General features: G+C 36.5%; 1 protein-coding gene across 1 annotated transcript in view; it reads left to right on the top strand.

Moving 5' to 3' along the window:
* Positions 1-24540, top strand: part of fgfr2 (fibroblast growth factor receptor 2) — a 61815-nt gene extending 37275 nt beyond the window's left edge. The window contains exons 12-18 of the mRNA XM_079843072.1: positions 5305-5415; positions 6245-6435; positions 7106-7228; positions 12290-12360; positions 16140-16277; positions 20108-20213; positions 23161-24540. Coding sequence (XP_079699198.1) covers positions 5305-5415; positions 6245-6435; positions 7106-7228; positions 12290-12360; positions 16140-16277; positions 20108-20213; positions 23161-23325 — 905 coding nt within the window. The 3' untranslated portion in view covers positions 23326-24540. The remainder of the gene's footprint in view (positions 1-5304; positions 5416-6244; positions 6436-7105; positions 7229-12289; positions 12361-16139; positions 16278-20107; positions 20214-23160) is intronic.
* The last annotated feature ends 1288 nt before the right edge of the window (positions 24541-25828 follow it).

The following is a 25828-nucleotide window of genomic DNA, read 5'->3' as shown; positions in this document are numbered from 1 at the left end:
ATAAGTATCGGATTAATTTAATTAATTAAATAATGAATGAATTAACATACATTAATAATAATAATAATATAATATATATATAATAATATAATATATAATAATAATAATATAATATATTCTATTTAATTTGAATATTACAAATATTGAGTAAATATAAATATATTTGATTATATATATTATATATATATATCATATTCAAATATATTTAAATTTACTCAATGGAAATATTTCAACAAAAACAGCAGTGTGTTATGATCGCAGCAACACGCAAAGACAACTCCCTAAATTAAATTAATCCGATACTTATAAATATTGAGTAAATATAAATATATTTGATTATATATATTATATATATATATCATATTCAAATATATTTAAATTTACTCAATATTTATAAGTATCGGATTAATTTAATTAATTAAATAATGAATTAATTAATATATATTTCATTTAATCTATATATATATATATTTAATTTGAATATTACAAATATTGAGTAAATATAAATATATTTGAATTTGATATATATATATATATATATATATATATATATATATATATATATATATATATATATATATATATATATATATATATATATATATATATATATATAATCAAATATATTTATATTTACTCAATATTTATAAGCATCAGATTAATTTAATGAAATAAATAATTAATTAATTAATATATATTTAATTTAATTTATATATATATATATATATATATATATATATATATATATATAAATATTAAAATATATTTATATTTACTCAATATTCATTATTTATAATACTCAAATTAAATAGAATATATATATATATATATATATGATTTAATATATATTTAATTATATAGTATATACATACTGTGTATATACATACTGTATATATATATATATATATATATATATATATATATATATATATATATATATATATATATATATATATATATATATATATATATATATATATATATATATATATATAATATATATAATATTAAAATATATTTATATTTATTCAATATTTATCATATTCAAATAAATAGACTATATAAAATGTGAATATTAAATAGTAAATATTGGTCAAATAAATGATATATGCATATATAATTTACACACACATAATATGCTAATTATATTGTACATTTAATTCATTTAAATTTATTTAAACTGTGGGACACCTCGTTACTCATGTAAGTTTCATTTGTGTATTATTATATTTACATCTTTTTATATATGTACCTTAACAATACCTTTTTTGTAATATTTTTAAGACATAAAAAGTGTGATTGTATATTGATGTCTATTTAGAGTGATTTTGGAGCTGGGCACGTTTATCACAAATTGGTCAAATATCAAAAATCCAGATCGATATATAAACTACTTTACATGAACTAAGAGTGCTTTGATTGGGTGCACATTTTAAAAACTCACAAATGAACCAGACTAGTTCATGTATTGTTATGATCTGAGAATGTGCATATGTTGGGACGGGGAGAAAGTGGGAGACGAGGTCTTTACTGTAGAGGCCTGCGCAGGGTTATTTGTTGGTGCTGAGTGATGTTGGTAGAGCTCGGGTCAAGAGGCCGCATAGCTGACCCGGCGCTCTCCAGCTGCACGGCTCTCGCTCTTCACCTGCACAAAGAAAGACCCTCACTCGAAAAGAAAGAAAAGAGAGTGGGGGAGGGAGCAAGCGTCTCAAAAGAAGTTTTAAAGGATGGAGAGAGGGCTGAGGGGGCAGGGCTGCAGTGGAGAAAACACTTGAAACAAGAGCCCGTTCACCGCTTACACCTGGCTTAATTACCGGCCCCCGAAAAACATTTAGGGACTTAAAGGGGTAGTTCACTCAAAAATGGAGTATTTAAAGATGTTGTTACAAATCCATACAATTCAATACAATTCAAATGGAACACAATTGAAGATATTTTTAAGAATGTCTATGTTTTTTTTTGGCCATACAGTGAAAGTCAGTCGGGTCCAGTGTTGTTTTGGACCCCATTGACTTTCACTGTATGGCCAAAAGCAGTTGATACATACTTCAAAATATCTTGTGGTTTCCACAGAAGACAGGACAGGACATGAGGGTGAGTAAATGATGACAAATCTATGACAAATTGTTTTTGGTAAATTAAATAAAGATAACAGTAAAATATAAATACTAGATGAAAAACTTAAATGTAAAAAAATGAAAGGAAACTGAGATACAATAAGTTCACATTACAGTACTAAATTAATGAAACTTAAACTGAAATATGAAAACCGTAAAAATAAATGAATGCTATATAGAAATATTTACATCGAATAAAACTGACAAAAGCGTGGTCACCCTTTAGTTTAGGGTCGAGTTTTCACCATTAACTATCAACTACTTCTTTTGCCTCAATAAACTCCTAATTACTGCTTATTAATAGTTAGTAAGGTAGTTGTTAAAGGGTACGTAACACACACAGTTTCTGCCAATCTCATGTTTATCTTGAGTACCTATAGAGTAGTATTGCATCCTTCATATCTCCCAAGAGTCTTTAGTTTTATCAGATTTATAAAAGACAGATACACTGTACAGATTCTTTCCGAAAACAGCTGAGCTTGTGGAGGTGTGCAGTGAGCGGAGCTAAAGAGTTACAAGCACACACACACCTATGACACACACACACACACACACACACACACAATACATCATGGCATTATCTCTGGATAACTTTTGATTCACAAATACGTTCGTGTTGTTCACATTATATGCACTTACACGCTGATTGCCAACAAAACACACACATTTGATGCAGTTTCACTCACTGCCTGCGAATTCCACTCATGAACGGGAACAAACACACACACACTTGCAGAACTCCAGAAAAACAAACTGCATCCACTGTTCCCTTAACCCTTAATACTGGGTTATTTGGGAAGCTGAACAAGGTTATCTTTCCCTCACAACAAAAACACACTTATTAAGTGACATTGTTGATTTCGAGGTCTAAAAATAAAATGGCAGCGCTGCCGACGGCTCCTGTAACCCGAACGAAGCTCATTGTTGACGCTCTTGCTCTCGCTCTGGTTGATTTGTGTGTGCTCATCTGGGAGAAATGCCCATACAAGGAATTCCGCCCTTTATGATGTCATACAGGGCCATACTCGAAAAAAACGTTCTGAAACTTGTTCAAGTCCTGAAGGAGTGTATTTGGCACAGAAACATCATACGTCCAATTCGTTTTTTTAAATTTTGTCCATGTTTAACATGCGAATCCAACTCTTTAACAGTGTAAATAAGTCTGAATGCATGACATAGCATTAGACCCCCCCTTTAAGTTTAGGCATTGGGTATGATTAAGAGATGTAGAATATGATCATGCAGAATAAGGCATTAATATGTGCTTTATAAGTATTAATAAACAGCCAATATCCTAGTAATATGCATACTAATAAGCAACTAGTTCATAGTGAGAATTGGACCCTAAACTAAAGTGTTACCTATGAATAATACTAAAATAAAACATGCAAAGATTTTTTGGGCCACTATAAAATATCGAACAGAATGTGTGTTCACGAAAACACAATTTTTAGAGAAGGCTTTGAAACGTCCATGATTCTAGTATGGTAGGAAGAGTGCACAGCATTCTTAGGAGAAGAAACTGGAGTGAGATAAGACAGGAATGGCAGTCAGTGGATTGTGTCAGGTTCGCTCCAGTGATCAGCAGGCAGATAATGAAAAGGCGACTGTCTCTAAGGTAATTACTCTAAATGGAAGAAACGCTTTTTAATTGTGAGGCAATGAAAGGAGAGCTGTGTGGCGGCTCTTCAGTGTAACTCTAAACCACACAGACAGACAGTTACACTGGGACACAGACAGCCAGGCCGGCCAATCTGCTCACACAGGGAGTGTTGGCATGTGTGACATACTAGCATCCTGCTCATACTACTTTTGCTTTATGTAAATAATGTGCATGTATATGGATATACTACAGTATACATCCAGAACACTGAGCAGAGGTGTATCCCACAATGCACTTTGCATTGAGCTTTCATTTCCAGTGACTTTTGTTTTTTCATTATTAGATTTAACTGACAAATATTAAAGGAACACTCCACTTTTTCAATTCAGCCGATCTCCGGGTCTGGCGGTGGCACTTTTAGCATAGCTTAGCATAGATCATTGAATCTGATTAGACCGTTAGCATCTCGCTCAAAAAATGACCAAAGAGTTTCAATATTTTTCCTATTTAAAACTTGACTCTTCTTTAGTTACATCGTGTACTAAGGCCGACGGAAAATGAAAAGTTGCGAAAAATTAGAAAAATGTTCTAGGCCGAAATGGCTAGGAACTATACTCTCATTCCTGCGTAATGATCAAGGAACTTTGTGCCGTACCATGGGTGCACAACTTTTCATTTTCCGTTGGTCTTAGTACACGATGTAACTACAGAAGAGTCAAGTTTTAAATAGGAAAAATATCGAAAGTCTTTGGTCATTTTTGAACGAGATGCTAACGGTCTAATCAGATTCAATGATCTATGCTAAGCTATGCTAAAAGTGCTACCGCCAGACCCGGAGATCGGCTGAATGGACTGTTTAACTCTAGGGGAGTTGGAAAATGAGCCTATTTTCAAAAAAAGTGGAGTGATCCTTTAAGATATTATCACACTTTTTTTATTATTACAAAATAAACATTTTTGTTCCCGGGTTTAAAGGTGCAGTGTGTGAATTTTAGTAACATCTAGCAGTGAGGTTGTGAATTGCAACTGTCCACTGTTTTCGAAGCACAGAGGAGCTACAGTGGCTGACACAGGACAAAGATGTCTTCTGCGGAGAGAGCAAAGAGTGACTAGCGCTCTTTAGAGCAGTTTGTCCGTTTAGGGCTACTGTAGAAACATGGCGGCGCAAAATGGCGACTTCACTGTAAGGGGACCCGTGGTGTATGTAGATAGAAATGGCTCATTCTAAAGTAAATAACAGTTCATTATGTAAGGTCTTTATACACCACTGAAAACATAGTTATGTATATCATATTGCATTTCTGTCAATAGATCCTCCTAAATACTACACACTGCACCTTTAAGACAGCATTCCATTTTGAAAAATGTATCATTGTTCTGTTTCGCATACAAATTTTAAAATATAGTTTGCAGAATACAGTATATACTGTCAAATCGAAACACACTGGGCTGTAGTGTGCAAGAAACAGGGAAAGCTAACAGGATTGATTTAGGATTCTTCCAAATCAAGCGGATTATTCGATTTCGAGTTAAGTGGACAGAACAAAATGTACATTTTCTTTTTTCTTTTTTTAACCTTTCTAGATGATGCAACAGAGAAAGATCTTTCTGACCTGGTGTCAGAGATGGAGATGATGAAGATGATTGGCCGGCACAAGAACATCATCAATCTGTTGGGGGCGTGTACACAGGACGGTGAGTGATTCGTTTTAACCCTAGCCTGCTATATCATTTGATACAGTCATTTATAAGGTCTCTAAATGATCAACGTGATCAAAACTTTGCTGGAAAACCTAATGTACATAATCATCTACATGCCTTCTGTCATCTGATGAAGTTTAATATCATTCAGGTCTTGATTCACATGTGTTTTTGCACTGAAATCTATTTCTATAAAGTAAACATAAGAATAGCTTTTATATTGTTTTATTTGTATTGTTTATATCCATTCATCATACTTTAGAAAAATAATGTTAAAAAGTGAGTCTCAAATGACCCATTCATCGCTCAGTCATCATTGTTTTGCATTATATATTTTGCCCCTACAGTAAAAACTACAGAGCTTTGATCATAAAACTAAGCTTTTAAATATCATCTTAACAATTATTGGGAGATAAAGAGTGACAACAGATATTTAAATGCATTTTATGTCAGTAGTTTGTTATAAAGATCTCACATTATCAGAATTTCCTCGTACTTTTTTGGCCATATAAATATCAGAAACTACACCAAATTGCATATTTTAGCTCAATTTGGGCCTCTGAATAAAATTGAGGTGCTTTTTCCTCCTTGACTGTGAGCTTCTATTTCTCACTATATCATACTATATAAGCCTGATGTATCAAATATGATACTCAACAAAAAACACACATGCAAACGTTTTATATTTTGTCAAAAGTTTCAATAAACCTGTCAAAAATAAGAATTTTCTGCTTATGATTTCATCGGTCTGGCTTTACAGGGTTCTCTCCTGTATGAATGACAAAACTCTCACTTTCTCTCTCTCTCTTTCTCTCTTTCTCAGGTCCGTTATATGTCATAGTAGAATATGCATCTAAGGGTAACCTTCGGGAGTATTTGAGGGCCCGGCGGCCCCCAGGAATGGAGTACTCGTACGATATAGCCCGAGTATCAGATGAGCCTCTCACCTTCAAAGATCTAATCTCCTGCACTTATCAAGTAGCCCGTGGCATGGAGTATTTAGCCTCACAGAAGGTATCCGCACATGCAAATCATATACAAATGTCACATATATATTCAGTATAAATGTCACTTACATAGTCTTTAAGTAGTGCTGGTCTCAGCTTCAGATCCCTGTGATCTTTCTAATGTACATTGCATGCAAAATGACAAGCATTTTCTGAAAATTGCAAGTCGGCTGGGACAAATGTTGCATCTACATATTCTCAGGCTGCTAAAATAAGCACTGCCAAGGTGGAATTAGGTATTGGATAGTTTACGAGTTTGTTATATATGACACGCCGAATATAGAATAAGCCTTTCTAATGCATTCAATTCTTAGTGTTCAGCCGTCCAATCAGATTCATGCATCTGAACAAACGCCTCCAATAAGCAGCGTTTTTCATATGGTCAATGAATGGATCGCAGCAGATGTGCACGGCTCTGTAAGCCGGTCACAACGCTCTCGCTGCAAGCATGTTAACTAAACACTGTCATCACGCTCGCCTTCCCGTCTGGAATGCGTGCGGAGCCTTATCACGCTCTCAGACACTCTCACACAGGTCCGCCTTGCGGTTTATCCCTAAAGTACCTCAACTCTCCTGCGGTGCAGTGTTTGTGTCTGCGTGTGTGATTTTTGTCTGCGTTTCCAAGATGAAGTCGTGATGATTTATATTCTTTCTATCTTTCTCCTTCTCTATGGCAGTGTATACACAGGGATCTGGCTGCCAGGAATGTGTTGGTCACAGAAAGCAACTTTATGAAGATTGCAGACTTTGGCCTGGCCAGAGACGTCCACAATATAGATTACTATAAAAAGACCACAAATGTGAGTTTCATTTTTGTCTGGAGACACTCCTCTTTACCTTTAAACACATTTCCTTTTGCTTTTCATCTAGGTATGTGCTCTTTTGTCTGTATTTAAAGATGCGTGTAATGGCACTCCATTACTATCTATCCATAAGTTTCTGGGTTTTTATGTTTTTGAAAGAATATTGTGAAATATTGTGAAATATTTTTACCATTGCAAAAAACAGTTTTCTATTTCAATATATTTTAAAATGTAATTTATTTCAGTGATGCAAAGCTGAATTTTCAGCATCATTACTCCAGTCTTCAGTGTCACATGATCCTTCAGAAATCATTCAAATATGATGATTTGATGCTCAAGAAACATTTCTGATTATTATCAATGTTGAAAACAGTTGTGCTGCTTCATATTTTTGTGGAAACCCTGATGCATTTTTGATTGATTGTACTTAATACTTAAAAGTATTAATTTCTTTCCCTTATCTTACTGAGCCCAAACTTTTGAACAGTAGAATCTAATGTTCAATAGCCTTTAACCCTCTGGTGCTCTTTGGTCATTTCTGACCGGAAAATTCTGTTTTGAAATGTTAAAAATCACTGCTTCATCTGAATGATATGAAACTTGGTGACTTTTCTTGCATTAGATATGTAAACACAAAAAAAAATTGGGGTCATGATTCAAGCATGCTAGTTGGTCGTTAAAAAAAGTAGCGTTCATTGTCTTCGGTCACAAATGACCAACCATAGGAAATGAATGGGAAATCGGCAAAAACACAAAAATTCTCAGAATATTTGTGTGTAAAATCTACAAATCGGCCACAATGCTGAAAAAAAGTACACAGCAGTAAAGGGGTGACACTCTAAAACATCAAGAGTGTGATATTGACACACACACAGGCACATACGCACACTTATACACACACACACACCTATGAAAAACTGAATCTATGAACCACATTTGGAATTTTTAAAAATCACTGCTTCATCAGAATGATATGAAACTTGGTGACTTTTCTAGCATTAGGTATGTTAACACGAAAAAATTGAGGGCATGATTCGAGCATGCTAAGTGGTCATAAAAAAAATACTACCACTTGTGCTCTTCGGTCAAAAATGACACCATAGGAAATTAATGGGAAATCTGCAAAAACACAAATTCACTGAAAAAATCTATATTTCTAACAAACAAAAAAAATCTAACACTTTATAATAAATAGTCTTTGAGATTTTTTAAATATGTATTCAAATCCATCAAAAAAGAAAATCATTAAATGTGTTCAAAACAGAACTAGGGAATTCTCAAGCCTCTCCATAGAGACCTCTAGTGTTTACACACATTGTTGCATGATTTCTTAAATAATTCCAAAAGAGGGCGCTAATCTGCCTCCAAAAAAATATTTTGAAGGCCTAGTCTCTATTTTAACCTGAAATACTGCAATAATATATATATATATATATATTTTTTTTTTATTACAAAAAATTAATTGTATAATTTTCAATGGCAAAAATAGACCATAATTATTGCATAAATATAAAAAAATACCATCAACCATCTCAAAATACAAAATTAAAAAGAAAAAATATTATTGAAGAAAAATAAATTGCATTGGTTTTACTGGGGTGGAGGAAGTTTAATTTTTAGGTGTCCGGTCACTTATGACCGGGAAGACAACCAATGCAACCCCTAAACAAAGAGCACCAGAGGGTTAAACACACAAACTATAATTTGCTACTTGCCAGAAGGACATTTTTGTTCTTAAGCATTTTATTGGACAAAAGTTGCTTCTGGTCCATTTTTCCTGATAAGTAAGACTTTACATTTGAAATGCATTTACTAAATGTTAATGTTATCAATGTTTACGTGTACACAACCATATAAATGGCCTCAAATCCAAAATACACAGACTTCAAGCTACAAAACTCCAATTTAGATGTCATTGGGTCTTGAATCGTCCTTTATACAGATATATTCATGCTCGACTCCTTTCAGCCTCCCGCCATCTCTTTCTTTGTTCTCTCACCTTTTCTCTCTTTCATTTCTCCTTTTTCCCCCCTCTGTTTATCTGCCACATCCCCCCCTCCTCTTGCCAGTCTTGGCATGATTTGCAGATTCCCAGGCAGTCGGCGTGTAAAGTGATTTCAGCTCTTTGCTTATTTGGCCCTGCCCTCTTCTCTTATTCCAAAGCTTGTTGTTCAAGCTCATGAGAAAGAAATGTTAGTGACGAACCTAAACACATTAGCATAGCTTTAACTCTCATTCCCACCATTATACCAGCCTCCAGCCCATCTGCAATGCTTGTTTAGGCTGTGATTCACTCATCCGAGAGTTCAGGTCATCAGCCGTGGCAGCGTAAGATTGTGCGAATCTTGATAGCATCATAATCATTGTTCAATTTGGGTCAGTGTTCACAAAAGATCAACGGGAAATCTAAATTGACCCCATTCGCTTAATAAATAAACATTCATAGTCTTATTGTGCAACTCCTCAAGGGCAACTGTCTCCGACCATCTCCAAAAACACCTGCTTGGAAGTTTCTAGTAATCCTGAAGACCTTGATTCTCTGGTTCAGGTGTTTAATTGGTGGATAGTGGCCTTCCAGGAACTGAGTTTGGCACCCCTTTTCTAGTTGGTTATTTATGGTTGTTAGCAGTGTTGGGGGTAACGTACGTTATGTAATCAGATTACTTTTTCAAGTAACTAGTAAAGTAACTCAGTACTTTTACATTTACGACAAAATACTTTTTCAAATAAAATGCAAGTTACTTTGTTTTCCCATGTATAGACTGACAGAAATCGAAAGTGCAGAGGCGTTGTGTGAAAACTTGATGGTTATTGTAGTTCTAGACTAAATGTAAACATGCATTTAGTCGCCTAGCTTTCACAAAAACAGATTCAGTATTCCTCAAAATGAAGAAAAACAGTGAAACGCAAACTTATTTAATTATTGCAGGTTTGCGTAATATTCTATGTTTAATAACACAAATATACTATATGTATTTAATCTCACTTTATTAACCAAAGTCTTTGCTGCTGACCTTCGATGATCCAATTCAACCATGCTAATTAGCATAAATGACTTTGGATAAACATCACATTTGTTTTTTGTTTTGTTTTTTTTTATCGCTAAGAGGGATGAACTTTCCTCTCATGCATTTGTTTGAAAGGTTTGTTTGAGCGGCACCCTGTACTGTACATTTGCATGTCTTTCAGCCTGAGGCTTATTCATTCATGCCTTTAAATTTGCCAAAAATAGATTATTTTGTTGTTATTACAAAACGAACAAGCAAGCCCAGCCCAGGTCAGAAAAAGTAACGCAAAAGTACTGTAACACATGACTAACTTTCCATAAAAAGTAACTTAGTAATGCAATTAGTTACTTTTTCAGGGAGTAACACAATATTGTAACGCATTACTTTAAAAGTAACTTTCCCTATCGCTGGTTGTTAGATGGTTGATCAGTTGGATTTAAAGGATTAGTTCACTTTTAAATAAACTTTTGCTGATAATTTACTCACCCCCATGTCATCCAAGATGTCCATGTCTTTCTTTCTTCAGTCAAAAATAAATTAAGTTTTTTGATGAAAACATTCCAGGATTGTTTTCCATATAATGGACTTCAATGGGCTCCACATGGTTCAAGGTCCAAATGACAGTTTCAGTACAGCTTCAAAGGGCTTTAAGCGATTCCAGACGATGAATAAGGGTCTTATCTAGCGAAACGATCCGTTTCTGCGAGAAACCGAGCAGTATTTATGCGATTATTTTACCTCTTATCAGACGAACGTGATCATCTCTGAGCTTCGCCATAACTTCCGCTAAGTGAGGTCAAAATACAAGCGTGGTCATAGATGTATACGTAGATGCCTCATTAGCGCCTTCACGGATCAGTAGAATGAGGCATCTACGATCGATATATCTATGACCACGCTCGTATTTTGACCTCACTTAGCGGAAGTTATGGCTGAGCTCAGAGATGATCACGTTCGTCTGATAAGAGGTAAAATAATAGCATAAATACTGCTCGGTTTCTCACAGAAACTGATCGTTTCGCTAGATAAGACCCTTATTCATCGTCTGGTATCGTTTAAAAAATTTGAAGCTGTACTGAAACTGTCATTTGGACCTTGAACCGTTTGGAGCCCATTGAAGTCCATTATATGGAGAAAAATCCTGGAAAGTTTTCATCAAAAAACTGAATTTCTTTTCAACTGCAGAAAGAAAGACATCTTGGATGACATGGGGGTGAGTAAATTATCAGCAAAAGTTTATCTAAAAGTGAACTAATCCTTTAAATCAAAATTGACCCTATTTTCTTCCTAGTCTTTCCTAGATTCTAGTTGGCAATTTATGGTTGTTAGATGGTTGATAAATTGGGTTTACAGCTCATGGTCCTGGTTGAAAAATCAGGTCCACTAGCTGGAAATATAACTGATCAATGAATCCTAATGGACCTTCTAGTTCATGCTGGTTAGAGCTGGTTGGACCAGTAGAAAACCAGCTACCAAAAATCTACCCTTCCAACCTTTAACTGGTAGGACTTGGATTTTACAACATGGGAGTAAATGTAAGCAGCAACTTTTACCAGCTTAATTCACCAGTACTGCTTTAGTCCTGATTTATTTCTTAGTTCTTATCAAGGTCACCAAGATCTGGCCATGAATATTTTAAACATAGTTTGGCATTATTAAAACAACGAGTAAAGCCCAGATGGAGCGATACTGATGACTGATTAATGGCTGGGGTTAGATTCAATTACACTAGTTCAACCCTGTCTAAATAAAACACTGTGAGCCAGGAGATTGTGAACTCGGAGCCCTTCCTATTGGATCCAGCGCTGTAAATGCCATTGACTCTTGTATCTTCTCCACAAGCCTCAATTTATAAACCCTCAATGGCTCCTTCGGGAAATTAGAGTTCGGCGATACATCCCACCAGGATTTAATTCCCGATCATTATTGGCTGCTTGGGGCTTAATGAAATTTCAGGCTAACAAGGGTCTCTCGTACAGATAAAGATGTGAGTTTTGCATGTTGTTGTGTGTCGACCGTCTTTGACCTTTTCTCCTATTGATGTCTGTAGGGTCGTCTGCCTGTGAAATGGATGGCTCCAGAGGCGCTGTTCGACCGAGTGTACACGCACCAGAGTGATGTGTAAGTCAACCATTTTTTTTTCCATTTTTAAGTGGACATATCATGGAAATCAAGATCTTTTACTGATGTTTATAAGCTGAACTCCCTCTCTAGTCAATGCATATTATTTACTGAACCTAAGCAAATGCAAATAATCCTCACAACCATGAACAAATGAACGTATGAAAGAGCAACTGTTCCACACGTGAAGAGTCTAGTCAAATATAACAGGACATTTGCGTATAAACGACAATAGCTTATCATTATTTCTGCACAGTGCTTTTGAAGGTGTAATGGATCGAAGTCTTGATGGCTTTTGAAAATGATGCTGTTAGAGATGTTTGTCTTTCTAAAAATTGAAAAAAGGATTTGGAGAGCAGAAAAACGCTTCAATTTGGAGTCGCTGTGTGTGTGTGTGTATAAAGCGAGTCGTTTGGGAATGAATAGGAACTGCTGGCAGGTGAGTTGAGGGAACGAGAATTGATTCCCTTCTGGAAAGTGATGGAAAGTTAAGGAAGTGTTTTTGTAAGGCAGAGAAAGAACAAGGGCCGTTCGCGGCCAGCGCTGCACCGAAAAGCGAGAGATTTCACGCTCGACTTGCGGCCAGTGCCGTGTTACTAATCTGCGCAGCTTCAAAGCCCTTCAGAAGGGCCAGACTCTCACCTCCCAGAGCCTGGACGGAAATGCCCTCTATCTTCCCTTCACTCCGTCCCGTCACACTCCTCTCTCCAGCTCGTCTCCACCTCATTGTTTTTTCTTTTTTTGAACACTTGAAAGTCTCTTCCCCTCTTTTTATTTTCCATAGAGTGAAATAATCCTATTTTTTGTCATTTGAGTTAGCGTTTTTTATCCGCTAGTACATGCTTGTTTCATTTCATTTTAAGCATACTCTTTAATTCTTTGTCTCATAAAGAGATGAAACGAACCGGAAGTTACGCTTTGGTGGACGTTGGATTTTTCACGCAGCCTCTGCGGGGCGTTTTGAAGTCGTTTCTACATTCTTTTGTTATTAATAATCTGGTCTTTCGGTTTGCACCCATCAACCTTTAATTTGTCCAGTATTTAATGCATTGGAATGTACAAAAACAGACATTATGATTTAAGATTTTGGCCATACTGTCCACCCCTAATGAAATATGTGTGTGTGTTGTGCAATCTCATTGCAGGTTTTGTCGTGTGTGTCTGCTCTTTGTGTGGTCCGTGCAGTAAAATGTAATCAATAGCAAAGAGACCCTTATTGATGGCAAACTCTTGAATCTTTTATCTCAGCGTGGGTCCGGAGCTCTCTGATTGGCTCAGAGGCAGACACAATCTATATATGACATCATATTAAATGAATACATAAATTATAATAAAAATTGGCATGTTTTGACAAACAAGACCCCGGGGTAATGGGATGATGTAAGTTGCAGAGCTTGCAAAAATGGAAATATGGATGCATGTGTGTGGATTTCCTGTTCGTTTAGGATGTTAAATTGATGGCTTTTATGGTTAAGGTTCATCTGGCCCCATGAAGGGTCAGCTATATTAGGTGTTGCCCTATATATATATATATATATATATATATATATATATATATATATATATATATATATATATATATATATATATATATATATATATATATATATATATATATATATATATATATATATATATATATATATATATATATATATATATATATATATATATATATATATATATATATATATATATATATATATATATATTTTTTTTTTTTTTTTTTTCCTTTAAAAAAAAGGTTATATGCATTGAGGCATTATTTCCATGACAGTTAAGCACGTTTTCTTCATGCAAAATATAATTTCTTGTTTTTTTATTTAAATTTTGAGGTGAATTTTTGTGAGATTCACCCATTCCTGCTAATTAGCAAGCAAAGTCTAGCATTCAGCTAGAGAATAGTAGATGCAAACTGATTGCGGCTTATTGCATTGAAGCGTAAGGGTTCAAGAGGGCATTGCAATGACCCTTTTTGTGCTCTCAGTGTGAGTGATTGATCATGAGGAGGTTAGCCGCGGTTACATGGGGTGACTGAATAGAGTTGATGAATTTAGAAAACATGTCAGAGAAGATACGACTCTAGATAAAGACGAGAAGAAGACAAACAGGGTAGGTAACTGATTATGTAAACAAACACGTGGATGGGTAACCGCAGGAGTAAACAAAAGCAGAGCCTTTGTGCTTTGCTTTGTGTATTGTGATTGCTGCGGGTCACCAGAAAGGAGTAAGACAAGCGAAAAATGCTGTTGCTCAGAGATTGTAGTTCAGAAGACTTAAAGCGATAGTTCACTCAAATAAAAAAAATTTAAACAAATGTGTATTTTACCAAAGACATGCAGCAATTTGACAAACACTGGGTTGTTAGGTCTGACCCAGGAGCTGAGTTACACAAAAACTACCCAAACACTGGGTTGTTACGTCTGACCAGGATATGGGTAACACAAAAACTACCCAAACACTGGGTTGTTACGTCTGACCCAGGAGCTGAGTTACACAAAAACTACCCAAACACTGGGTTGTTACGTCTGACCCAGGAGCTGAGTTACACAAAAACTACCCAAACACTGGGTTGTTACGTCTGACCCAGGAGCTGGGTAACACAAAAACTACCCAAACACTGGGTTGTTACGTCTGACCCAGGAGCTGAGTTACACAAAAACTACCCAAACACTGGGTTGTTACGTCTGACCCAGGAGCTGGGTAACACAAAAACTACCCAAACACTGGGTTGTTACGTCTGACCCAGGAGCTGGGTAACACAAAAACTACCCAAACACTTTCCGGAGAAACATCTGAGAAGCAGAAAAATGCAGCAAAAGTCTCAATTTGTTCTCCTTTGAATCTCATTACAATAAACAATTGAGAAATAATATCTCACTTAAGCTTTTTCTTTTCTATAGCGTGTGTGTGTGTGTGTGTGTGTGTGTGTGTGTGTGTGTGTGTGTGTGTGTGTGTGTGTGTGTGTGTGTGTGTGTGTGTGTGTGTGTGTGTGTGTGTGTGTAGAGATCTGTTTCTAAAGCACATTGTGTAACGCATCAATGATTTCAAACCATTATATCTTGTTGTTGTGAAATGTTTTTGTTAACTAAATAAAGCTTATATAGATGATAAGGATTTCTGGCTCTGCATGTCCATTGGTCTATTTTGGGACACGTTTTACTCTCAAAGGTGTGGAACCCTCTGTGGAAACTCTTATCATCATTTGAGTATTTTATCCCCCTCGTCTCAGATGAAGCAACATGGAATTGGCATGTGATAAAAAAAATCAGTCCCCGCTACAATCTTCCGCCCTCTGGACATTTGTTTCCTGTGGGTCTCGCTAATGTTTGTTTTGGCTGGACAATATGTGTCATTGTGGCGTTCCACGGAGGACAAAAGCCAGCTTTGAGTCCAGAGCCATTTGAGTCGTGTAAGAGCGGTCCCATAGTCTCAGACGCTCGCAGAAAGACCGCATTTAGACCCCAACAGCTACTGCGTTGTTAGCGCCAACAAATATCACCACTGTAAATGGATCAAATTTGGAGTTCTGGCTTCATTTCACAGAGCGTTCCTCATCAAAATTTTGGGGATGGTGAAGTGATGGTACCACAGAGGAGGCTGGAATGTGTTGCTCCCTTTGACGGTGTTTGTTAAATAATTGTTCAACATTTCAATTGTATGTCAACACACTCGCATAGCATTTAGCCAAACCGCCGATTGAAAGGGTGATGAGGAACGTGTTTGCTGTGTGTTGTACTGGGAAAGTGATCTGATGAATGTGTTTTTGTCTCTTCCAGCTGGTCGTTCGGGGTTTTAATGTGGGAGATCTTCACGCTCGGCGGTTCTCCGTATCCTGGAATACCTGTCGAGGAGCTTTTTAAGCTACTAAAAGAGGGTCATCGCATGGACAAACCTGCTAACTGCACCAACGAGTTGTGAGTGTTCTTTTCTCAAAGGTTTCATGATGCATGGTTTGTAATAGCAAACTTTCCTGATCGCCAAAATCGTTTAATATTTGTAATAATTATGCATGTCTGTTAGTTTGTTGAGCTGCCGCCCCACTAACCTTTTACTTGCATTCAACGTGACTAGTTAAACTAGTGTCCTGCTAACCAGGGCACTTTTACCTTGTCAGTGAGCTAGTTAATTTAGCATCCCGCTAATCTCTTTCTATTTCGTGTGAACTTTATTATTATAGTACTTACCTAAGAAAGAAAGAAAGTAATGTAAAGTAACTACATGAGTTAAGGTTAGGTTTAGGGGTAGGTTCAGGGTTAGGACCTAGTTATTACCCAGTTATTGTAATAACTATAATAAGTACATAGTATATGTACATGGAGAACAGAACTGTAAAATAAAGTTCTACCTCTATTTCTATCATTTTTGTCTTGCATTTACATTATCAGTGAGCTAGTGAAGCTGATGTCCCACTAATCGTTATTTTCCTACCAGTTTTTAACTTGCATTTAGCATGTCAGTGAAGCTTTTTTGTCATATTTTGCTTGCATTTAGTGTATTGTTGTACTAGTTAAGTTAGTGTTGTATGAATCAGTTTTATCTGTATTGCATTCACCTTCTCAGTGAAATAGTTAAGCTAGTGTCCCTATAATAATTGTTTCTACCATTTTTTGTCTTGTATTTAGTGTCTGTGAGCTAGTTAAGATAGCATCCAACTAACCTTTTATTTATCATATCTTTACTTGCATTTAGCGCGCCCAGTTACTAGTTAAGTCAGTGGCCTTCATCACCCTTCAGCTCCCAGCTTTCACATTAACCAGCCTAGAATATATACTGTACAAACCGAATCAGCATAATTACACATTTTTACCATTTTTTCTGGCTTGCATGTACCTTGTCAGTGAACTAGTTAAGCTAGAGTTTACTAATCATTTTCATTTTCTACCATTTAAAAAAAAAAAAAAACCTGCCGTCCAACACTTTGGCTTTTCATTTAGTGTGTCCATATACTAATTAGTATAAGTGACTACTAGTAAAACTAATAGTTAGCATAAGTGATTTTTGGTAAACTCTTGATATTTGAAATGACAAACACATGCACCCACTCATAAGGATCATGCCCCCACATCCACATACACTCTATGCAACACAGGCAATGATTATGGTGGAATCTGCCGTGCCTGCCGCCCGCTGGAGGGTATGATGATGTCATCAATAAGTGAAAGCAATTTGTGTTACTATGATAATTCAGGTTGAATGTCTAATTGTTATTTAGCTCCTCTTAACTCCTTCGATGGCAAAGTCATCCCTTCCATCCCAAAACAAACACCGTTTTCATGAATAGCTCCCTACGTAACACGGTTGTCCAAGTAACTGATATATTACAAATGTGACAAGATTAAGGGGTTATAGCGATCCCTAAAAGGAAAAAACATATATTAGGAGTATGTTATCTCACTTTTCTTGAAACGGGTGGTGGAGGAGGTTTAGACGTTCCAGGCTCATAATAATAATAATAATGCAAATTAATCAACGAACAAGCAAAGACGATACACAAGTATATTCAAGCAAGTGACAGCATATCTTAGTTCTGTGAAACACAGCAAAATCAACATTACTCACGTATTGAGAAGAAACAAAGCGACCTCGGAATCCATTTTCAGGCCTTCCCACTCCTTAAAGGGATAGTTCACTCAAAAATAAAAAAATCTGGCATCACTTACACACCTTCATGTTGTTTCAAAACTGTATGAGTTTAATTTTTCTGTTGAACACAGAAGAAGATATTTCAAAGAATAGCATTGAGGTTGAGTACGTGATGACAGAGTTTTCATTTTTGGATGAACTGTCCCTTTATGGTCTCTCCAGCGTGGGTTCTACCTCTTGCCTGATCGTTACCCTTATTTTCAAAGTTATTCCCCTGACCTTCTCTTCTTTTGTATTTTCTTTGCCATCTCTCTCTTTCTATAGTCGTTCTGCTAATGTCTGTCTTATGCACTGAGCTCCTCCTCCATAATGAGTGGATACGCCCCTTTCTGCTGATAGGCTACAAGTGTGTTTTGGGGCTTGGTCCAATCCACTTTTCAACAGTGTTTTTTTTTTTAAATCGCTTACTGCACCTTTAAACTGTCCTACTAAGGTTTTTTTTTTTTTCGGTTTAGATTTACCTCATCAGTGAGCTAGTTAAATTAGTGCCCCTACTAATCATTTACTTAATCAGCAATTTTTAAAACTTACTTGCTTTTAAGTGTCAGAGAACTAGCTAAGCTAGCGTCCTGTTAATCCTTTTCTTTTCTACCATTATTTTTGTCAGAGTTAATCTGGTGTCCGACTAATCTTTTATTTTTATGTCTGCATTTAGTGTGCCCATGTACTAGTTAAGCCGCATTTACACCAAAATTACCCGGAACAATTTGTCCAAGGAACTTTTTTCCCCCCAGACCTGTTGCTGTCTGCATTTCCTTCGCGGTTTAAAGTACCGTGAAGATTAGTCCAGTGACATTGGACTGCGCGCGACTTTCCAGTTCCCGCTGGATTTCGTCCTCCGCATATAAGCTTAATAAAGCCTGAACCTAGCGTCGGTCCATTGCCCGTATTTTTTAAACTCCATTTGTTGATTAGATTAGAAAACAACTCTTACTGCACGCACCGCAACAGACTTTAAAAAATGGTGGTTGAAATAAAATGCTGCGTGGAGTCAACCAATCAAAATGCTGTATGAGCTCAACCAATTAGCATGTTCAGCAAGTTCCACCCCCGAAAGTCCCTGAACTTTGAAAAAGTACCACCTTTTTGCCGGAACTTCATTGAGACCCTGGTCCCTGCGGTCGAAACACACCGAGTACCACCCCAAAGTCCCTAGTTCCTGGGGAAAGTTTATTTTCTTTTTTTTCTGGCTTGCTCTAGGCTTGTCTACACTAGTTAAGCTAGCATTCCGCTAATCATTTTCTTATTATGCCGGTTTTGTCTTGCAAAGTTAGTTAAGCTTAATGTTTTGTATCATAGTGTGTCCATGTACTAGTTAAGCTAGGGTCCCACTAACCACTACACTCTAAAAAAAAAAGGTTCTATATTGCACCAAAAATGGTTCTTGGCTCATAATCATAGGGGAACCTTTTTTAGTGCTATATAGCACCAATTTTGGTGCTTCAGTGGTTCTTCAGCGGTTCTTCAGAGGTGCTATATAGCACCTTAGTCAAAGAACCGGTGAAGAACCCCTGAAGAACCACTGAAGAACCACTGAAGCACCAAAATTGGTGCTATATAGCACTAAAAAAGGTTCCCCTATGATTACGAGCCAAGAACCATTTTTGGTGCTATATAGAACCTTTTTTTTTAGAGTGTACCAATGTTTGGCTTGCATTTACTGTGTGAATAAGTTAGTCAAGCTAGTGTTGTAGTTGTTGTTGTTTTATCCTCAGTTCCACACAGAAACATATTCCATTATAAAAGTAAAATGCCGTCGACTTGAAGCTAGTTTGCCAGCTAGTGTGAATTGGATCTGTAATTGTAATTTCACATTGGCAGTCATTGGTCAGACTCTCATAGTATCCGACCAGTGAGTTCCTTCTCACCCTAAACCAAAATAAGTATCTACCAACCACAATGTCAATGACCTAACAAACTTTCACATTGATTTACTGCCAAATTGAGAAGTCGCAGTAGCTTTGAGATGTTGCCAGCTAGTTAGCACATACATACTCGCCTGAGCATGTCTGATTACTCAAAGGGTTGCACCACACTTGACTCCCAAAACAAAGCATAAAAATAAATAAATGATGTCACATTGTCTTTTTCTCTTTCTCAGGTACATGATGATGAAGGACTGCTGGCATGCGATCTCCTCCCACAGGCCCACATTCAAACAGTTGGTCGAGGACTTGGACCGCATTCTCACTTTGGCAACCAACGAGGTGAGACGTGCACACATGTACAAACGGGTGCATAAACAGACTCGAAACCATTCACGCTTTTCGTATAGTTCTGGGATTCATCAAACCCATGCCAACGCTGGCTCCAGCTCTAACATTTCGCAAGATCCGCGAGGGAAAGGAAACTGTTTTCGCGGTCAGCGTACAGGTCGCGAGTTGCACGTGCTTGATTTCATCCAGGCTTCGGTCTTTGAGCGCGGCCCTCATGCTAGCGTTGCTCAATTGTCAGATGGATCCCTGCGACGGAACGCTAGACGATTCTTTCCGTTCCCTAGCTGTCATCCATGATATCCGTGTGGCGGGCTGAGGGATGGAAATCTGTCAGAACTTGTCGAAGGGTGGATTGAGCCGTGGAAGAGAGATGATGCCAAAAGCCCCGCTCTCACTCGCCGTTTTGAACTTTCGAAATGTAATAAAGTGCCTTTGCTTTCTTCCCCCCGTCTTAAACTGCTCACAGATGTGAAGGTCCTTAGTAATGTGAGCTGCCTTGTGTTGAGCAGCGAGAGTTCAATCCAACACTCATTTTCAGCAACCTAAAACCCCCCTTTTCCTCTAGTCAAATAGCTCAGTACCAGCCACAAAGAGAAAATGGCTCCAATTTAGTTTGAGGAATGAACCAGGAAAAAAACACCCTTCTGTACATTGTTCTTATACTGTATATTCATGTGCTTTGGATGTTTATATGATGTATTTCGAAAAATATATATGTCTTCAGGTGTGGTCCCTTCTGTTACTGTTTCACTGAATTTCGATTAGATTGGTCAGACTTGACGTTCTGAAGGAATATTGTTCAGATGTGGACTCTGGCGCAGTGGTTTCCAGCTTGGTTAAACTCGGATTGAGTGCTCTAACATTTGAGCGCACTTTATTTTGAAGGAAGCGGCTAGTAGATGAGTGCTATTGCTGGTGAACCACAGCGGAAAGTATTATTTGATCATATACTCTACGGTTCAAAAGTTTGGGGTCAGTAAGTTACATTTTAAGATTCAGCACAACTGTTTTCAACATTGATAATAATCAAAAATGTTTCTTGAGTTTCTTCTTACTGGAGTAATGATCAATAAATTACACTTTAACATATATTCACATTGTAATAATATTTCACAATATTACTGTTTTTACTGTATTTTAAGCATAAGAGACTTCTTTCAAAAACAGTAAAAAATCTTACTGACCTCAAACCTTTGAACAATATCATAATTAGGTTTTTGTTAATATGAAAAAACTACAAATATATAAACTATGTATAGGCGAGAGCTTGGGGTTCTGAGTATTTTTTTTTCCCGCATTAATTTCACACGTCTATTTCAATTATGTGGTTTTGTTTCATTAATACAGTGTATACTTTTTTTCTTGATTTACCCCGAAAGAATGGAAGTGAAATGTGACAACATGCCCCGTAGGTGGGGTACATTGTAACATGACCAAATGACAGCTTAAAATGTTACGTGATATAATCAAAAAAATATCCATGACAAACTAAAATGTGTTGTCAATAAAATACAATTATTAACTTTTTAAAATAAAATAATGGCATTTTTTAATCATAAAAAATATACACATTTTTGAGTTTGACAACAAACACACCTCAAAACACAGTTATACAGCATAGTTAAAAACATTATAATAATGAATAATTTCTGAACATTGACTCTGTTGTTATTCACCCTTTTCTCAATGCTTTCTCAATAGAATTTATAAAAGTATAGAATATAATAGCGTCGTTCTAATAGGGGCTCATTATAACGCAGTGTGACAACATGCCCCACCTGCACAACTGGGATTTAACCCCGGCTCGTGTCTTCTGCTGTTAGATCAGCATTAAAGAACTATATCAACTGTTAAATAACAGATATAAGATTACAATAATATCAGATTTGTCTTATTTTAAATAAACACAAAAAACAGAGATGAAAAATAAACTTAAAGGGATAGTTCACCCAAAAATTTAAATTCTGTCATCATTTACTCACCCTCAAGTTGTTCCAAACCTGTATGAGTTTCTTTGTTCTGCTGAACACAAAAGAAGATATTTAGAAGAATGTTTGTAACCAAGCAGAGAGAGCAACCATTGACTACCATAGTAGGGGAAAAAATACTATGGTAGTCAATGGTTGCTCTCTCTGCTTTGTTACAAACATTCTTCAAAATATCTTCTTTTATGTTCAGCAGAACAAAGAAACTCACACAGGTTTGGAACAACTTGAGGGTGAGTAAATGACAGAATTTTCATTTTTGGGTGAACTATCCCTTTAAGTAAGAAATTCACTTTTGCTAATGTTAAATAAATGTTTTTAATAAAAGATTTTTTAATTTTGGCACGTATTTTTCTCTAAATAATGTTGATATGGCAACTAGTAAATACTCTTAAGTTTCGTCATCCTGGCATGTGTCGAAGGTTTTAAACCATGCATGTTACAACTAACCCCTCTTTAGGTTGTGCCCCGCTCACTCCTACATATTTAAAAATAATAATGAAAATGACACAACAAAATTATTTGACAATTCATTGACAATTACCATCACACACCTGCAGGTAATAGATAGGTGTGTAGGAAAGAAGACACAAAAAGTCTCAAAAATCTCAAAAGTCAAAGGAAATCAATACTTGCAAAAGGTATCAAAAATGTATCGATAGTGTGTGGGATTTCCACTAAAATTGAAATGAAAACAGAAAATATATAACTAAAATCTAATTCCAAATATTAACAAAAACTATAATAGTAATGATGCAAAAATAACACTCTTTCCAAATGCATTTCCCCCATAGAAATAGGTTTTATTTTTCTACTGGAAAAGTTTCGCCATTCCTAAGTGACTAATTGAAATGTATGTGTTATATGGCTACATGTTTTTTCCTATTAAATCTCCACTGGTATCTCCATGCATAAGAATGCATATACTGATGGCTTCATCTTTGTGTCTGCAGGAGTATCTGGACCTGTGCGCCCCAGTGGAGCAGTACTCTCCCAGCTTCCCCGACACACGCAGCTCCTGCTCCTCCGGAGACGATTCCGTCTTCTCCCACGACCCCTTAGCAGACGAGCCCTGCCTTCCCAAGTACCAGCACATCAACGGAGGCATAAAAACATGAGCCCCTCTCGACGTTCCCCAGACCCACCACATCCAAGCTACACCTCCAGTTCTCAAAAAGAGTGAAAGACTTGTACCCACAGTTCACTTTTACCCACCCAGAACCGTACGCTGCCTCAAGACTCCTGGCGAAGCTCCCGCTGGACTTTGGGAGCGTGCCGAGGGAGGCTGAGACGCCTCAGTGCTGCTTTTCCGGAAAGAAACTGAAGTGTGTGAAGCGCAGGTGCTTCTTTTTTTTTTGTGGAGACACACACTTGCGCACACAAAAACACGTGACCAAGCTCTTAAGAAGAGGACGAGGACGGAAGAAGAGTGACTGTTCCCAAGGGCCCACCTCTTTTTTTTTCGTTTTGTTTATTTTGCAGATTTATTTTTCCGTTTATGTTGGAATTCTCTTCCATTCTTGCCATCATTCCGTTGCTTGGCATTCCAGGAGTCTGTGTTCCCAAGTGAAATGAAACGGAGCACATGGGCAGAACTCTTTAAGAGACAAAAAGGAGAAAATAGGAAACGAGTGCTATATGGAAACACGCAACTAACAGAAGAAGAAGTAAAACATATCACTGCCTCCGGTTGGTTTTCAAAATGTGTTTATTTTTAAATGCTCCGTTTTTACCGTGATAACTCAGTTATCGTACAAAAGCCCAAGCAGTTATCCTTATCGGTAATAAAAAAATAAAATAATAATACATGGTATATAGTGCTGGGTATATTTGTAAATATATTCAAATATGTAAAAATATATATTATATATTTACAATGAATTATTTTTTGTATGGACTTCCGAACAATTCCTCCCCTTTCCCTCTTTTTCTCCAGAGTCAAAAATGGATGTAGACACGTCTAGATGTTTCTATTACATTCCCTGTCAAACATTCGCACATATACAGCAGGACTCGACATTAAAAAAATGCTTTTTTTTTGTGTGCGTGTTGAGGTATTTCCTGTTAAAACAGGAAGTGCCTTTTCTTTGTCTTCTATTAGGAGTTCACTAGCATTTAGATGACCTCAAAGCTAACAAAACGTGCACTAAAAGCCACAAAACTCTTATTTTGGTGCAATTGTTCGTGCAGATGTTCCAGACGCATTGAGCTGTGGTGCTGGTTTGAATCCTGGAAACGTTTAATGTCGGGTCCTGCGCAACTCTCACTTGCTGACACAGTCGCGTATTGGCTTTCAGGGAAAGAGATAGCATGTTAATTTATTGACTTATGTTAAAAAGAATCAAAAGGATAAAAAAAGATCAAAATAATAAAGAGATAATAATATTAATGATGACCGTAGAAACGATAATGATTCATAATGTTTATTTTGTAATTTAAAATGACATTTCAGTGAGGCAATGGTACAAAGAATTATTTGTAGCTGGTTTCGAAAGATTTGCATTTCTTACGTTTTTTATATATATATACACACAAATGTGAATGGTAAGTTAAAATGCAAAAATAACGTACATTTTATAGTCCGCTAATCCCTTTTCTATAGTAGAGGATGTTGTTTTTATCCGGCTATTTTACTCACACTGAAGTTTGCATTTGAATTTGGCAAAATACTGGAAAAAAGGTTGCAGTATATATATATTTTTTGCAGTTTTACCCACATCAACAATACGGTTTTCAAAACACAAAAGTATTCATTTTTCAAAGTGTTCCAGACAAATGAGATGAGGTTGTCCTCAACAAATGTTCCTGACAGATTTGTAAAAATAAATGATGAAAAAAAAGAATTGTGTGTGATTTGTGGTCAGTCTGTTGTACTTGCACGCATTGTGAGGGTTGCATAGGCGCATATCCTTGTTTGTATTTGTACATTGTAAATGTTCATATTGAGATATCTGACATTAATTTCAAGCTTTGCTATTTTGGCATATGTGAGCATTTTGAGAACTTGTTGAGATCTTTAGATGAGACACTTGTGATATTACTGGGCTCTTTTTCTTAGGAGATTCATCTGAAAAGCAGATGTTGACCTAAGCAAATCAATCTTTTGGTCTCATTGATGTGTATTTGAGATATCCTACATGACTTTTTCATCCCTGTATGAACCAGCATTCTCCGAAGACAGTTTAAAGCTCATCCTAACTGCGTCACACTCACATCTTAAAAAAAATAAGCCTTCCAAAAGTGGCAAATGCCATAAAAGAACCATATTTGGTTTCCCTAAGAACCTTTCAGTAAACAGTTATTAAAAGAACAACTTTTTTCTAAAGAACCTTTTTCCACAATAAAGAGCCTTTTGTGCATTGGAAAGGTTCTATAGATGTTCATGTAACCATAAATGCCAGTCAAGAACCTTTACTTTTAAGATTGATCCTCAGAATGGAGAAGAGAGTAAAACTGAATGACTGAAATGTTGTCATGACCATCAGTGACACAAGCATATTGAGATCTCTGATGTCAATTTCAAGCTTTGCTATTTTGGCATACTGTATGTGAGCAGACCCGGGTATACTTCGGCCGCACACCCCGTCCGCGCGCAGCCCAAATTTCGAGACCGCGCGGACG

This window comes from Gobio gobio (genome assembly GCF_949357685.1).
Source record: "Gobio gobio genome assembly, chromosome: 18".
NCBI classification, from domain to species: Eukaryota; Metazoa; Chordata; class Actinopteri; order Cypriniformes; family Gobionidae; genus Gobio; species Gobio gobio.
The sequence above is the reverse complement of the archived record's forward strand: the minus strand, read 5'-3'. Positions and strand labels throughout refer to the sequence as shown.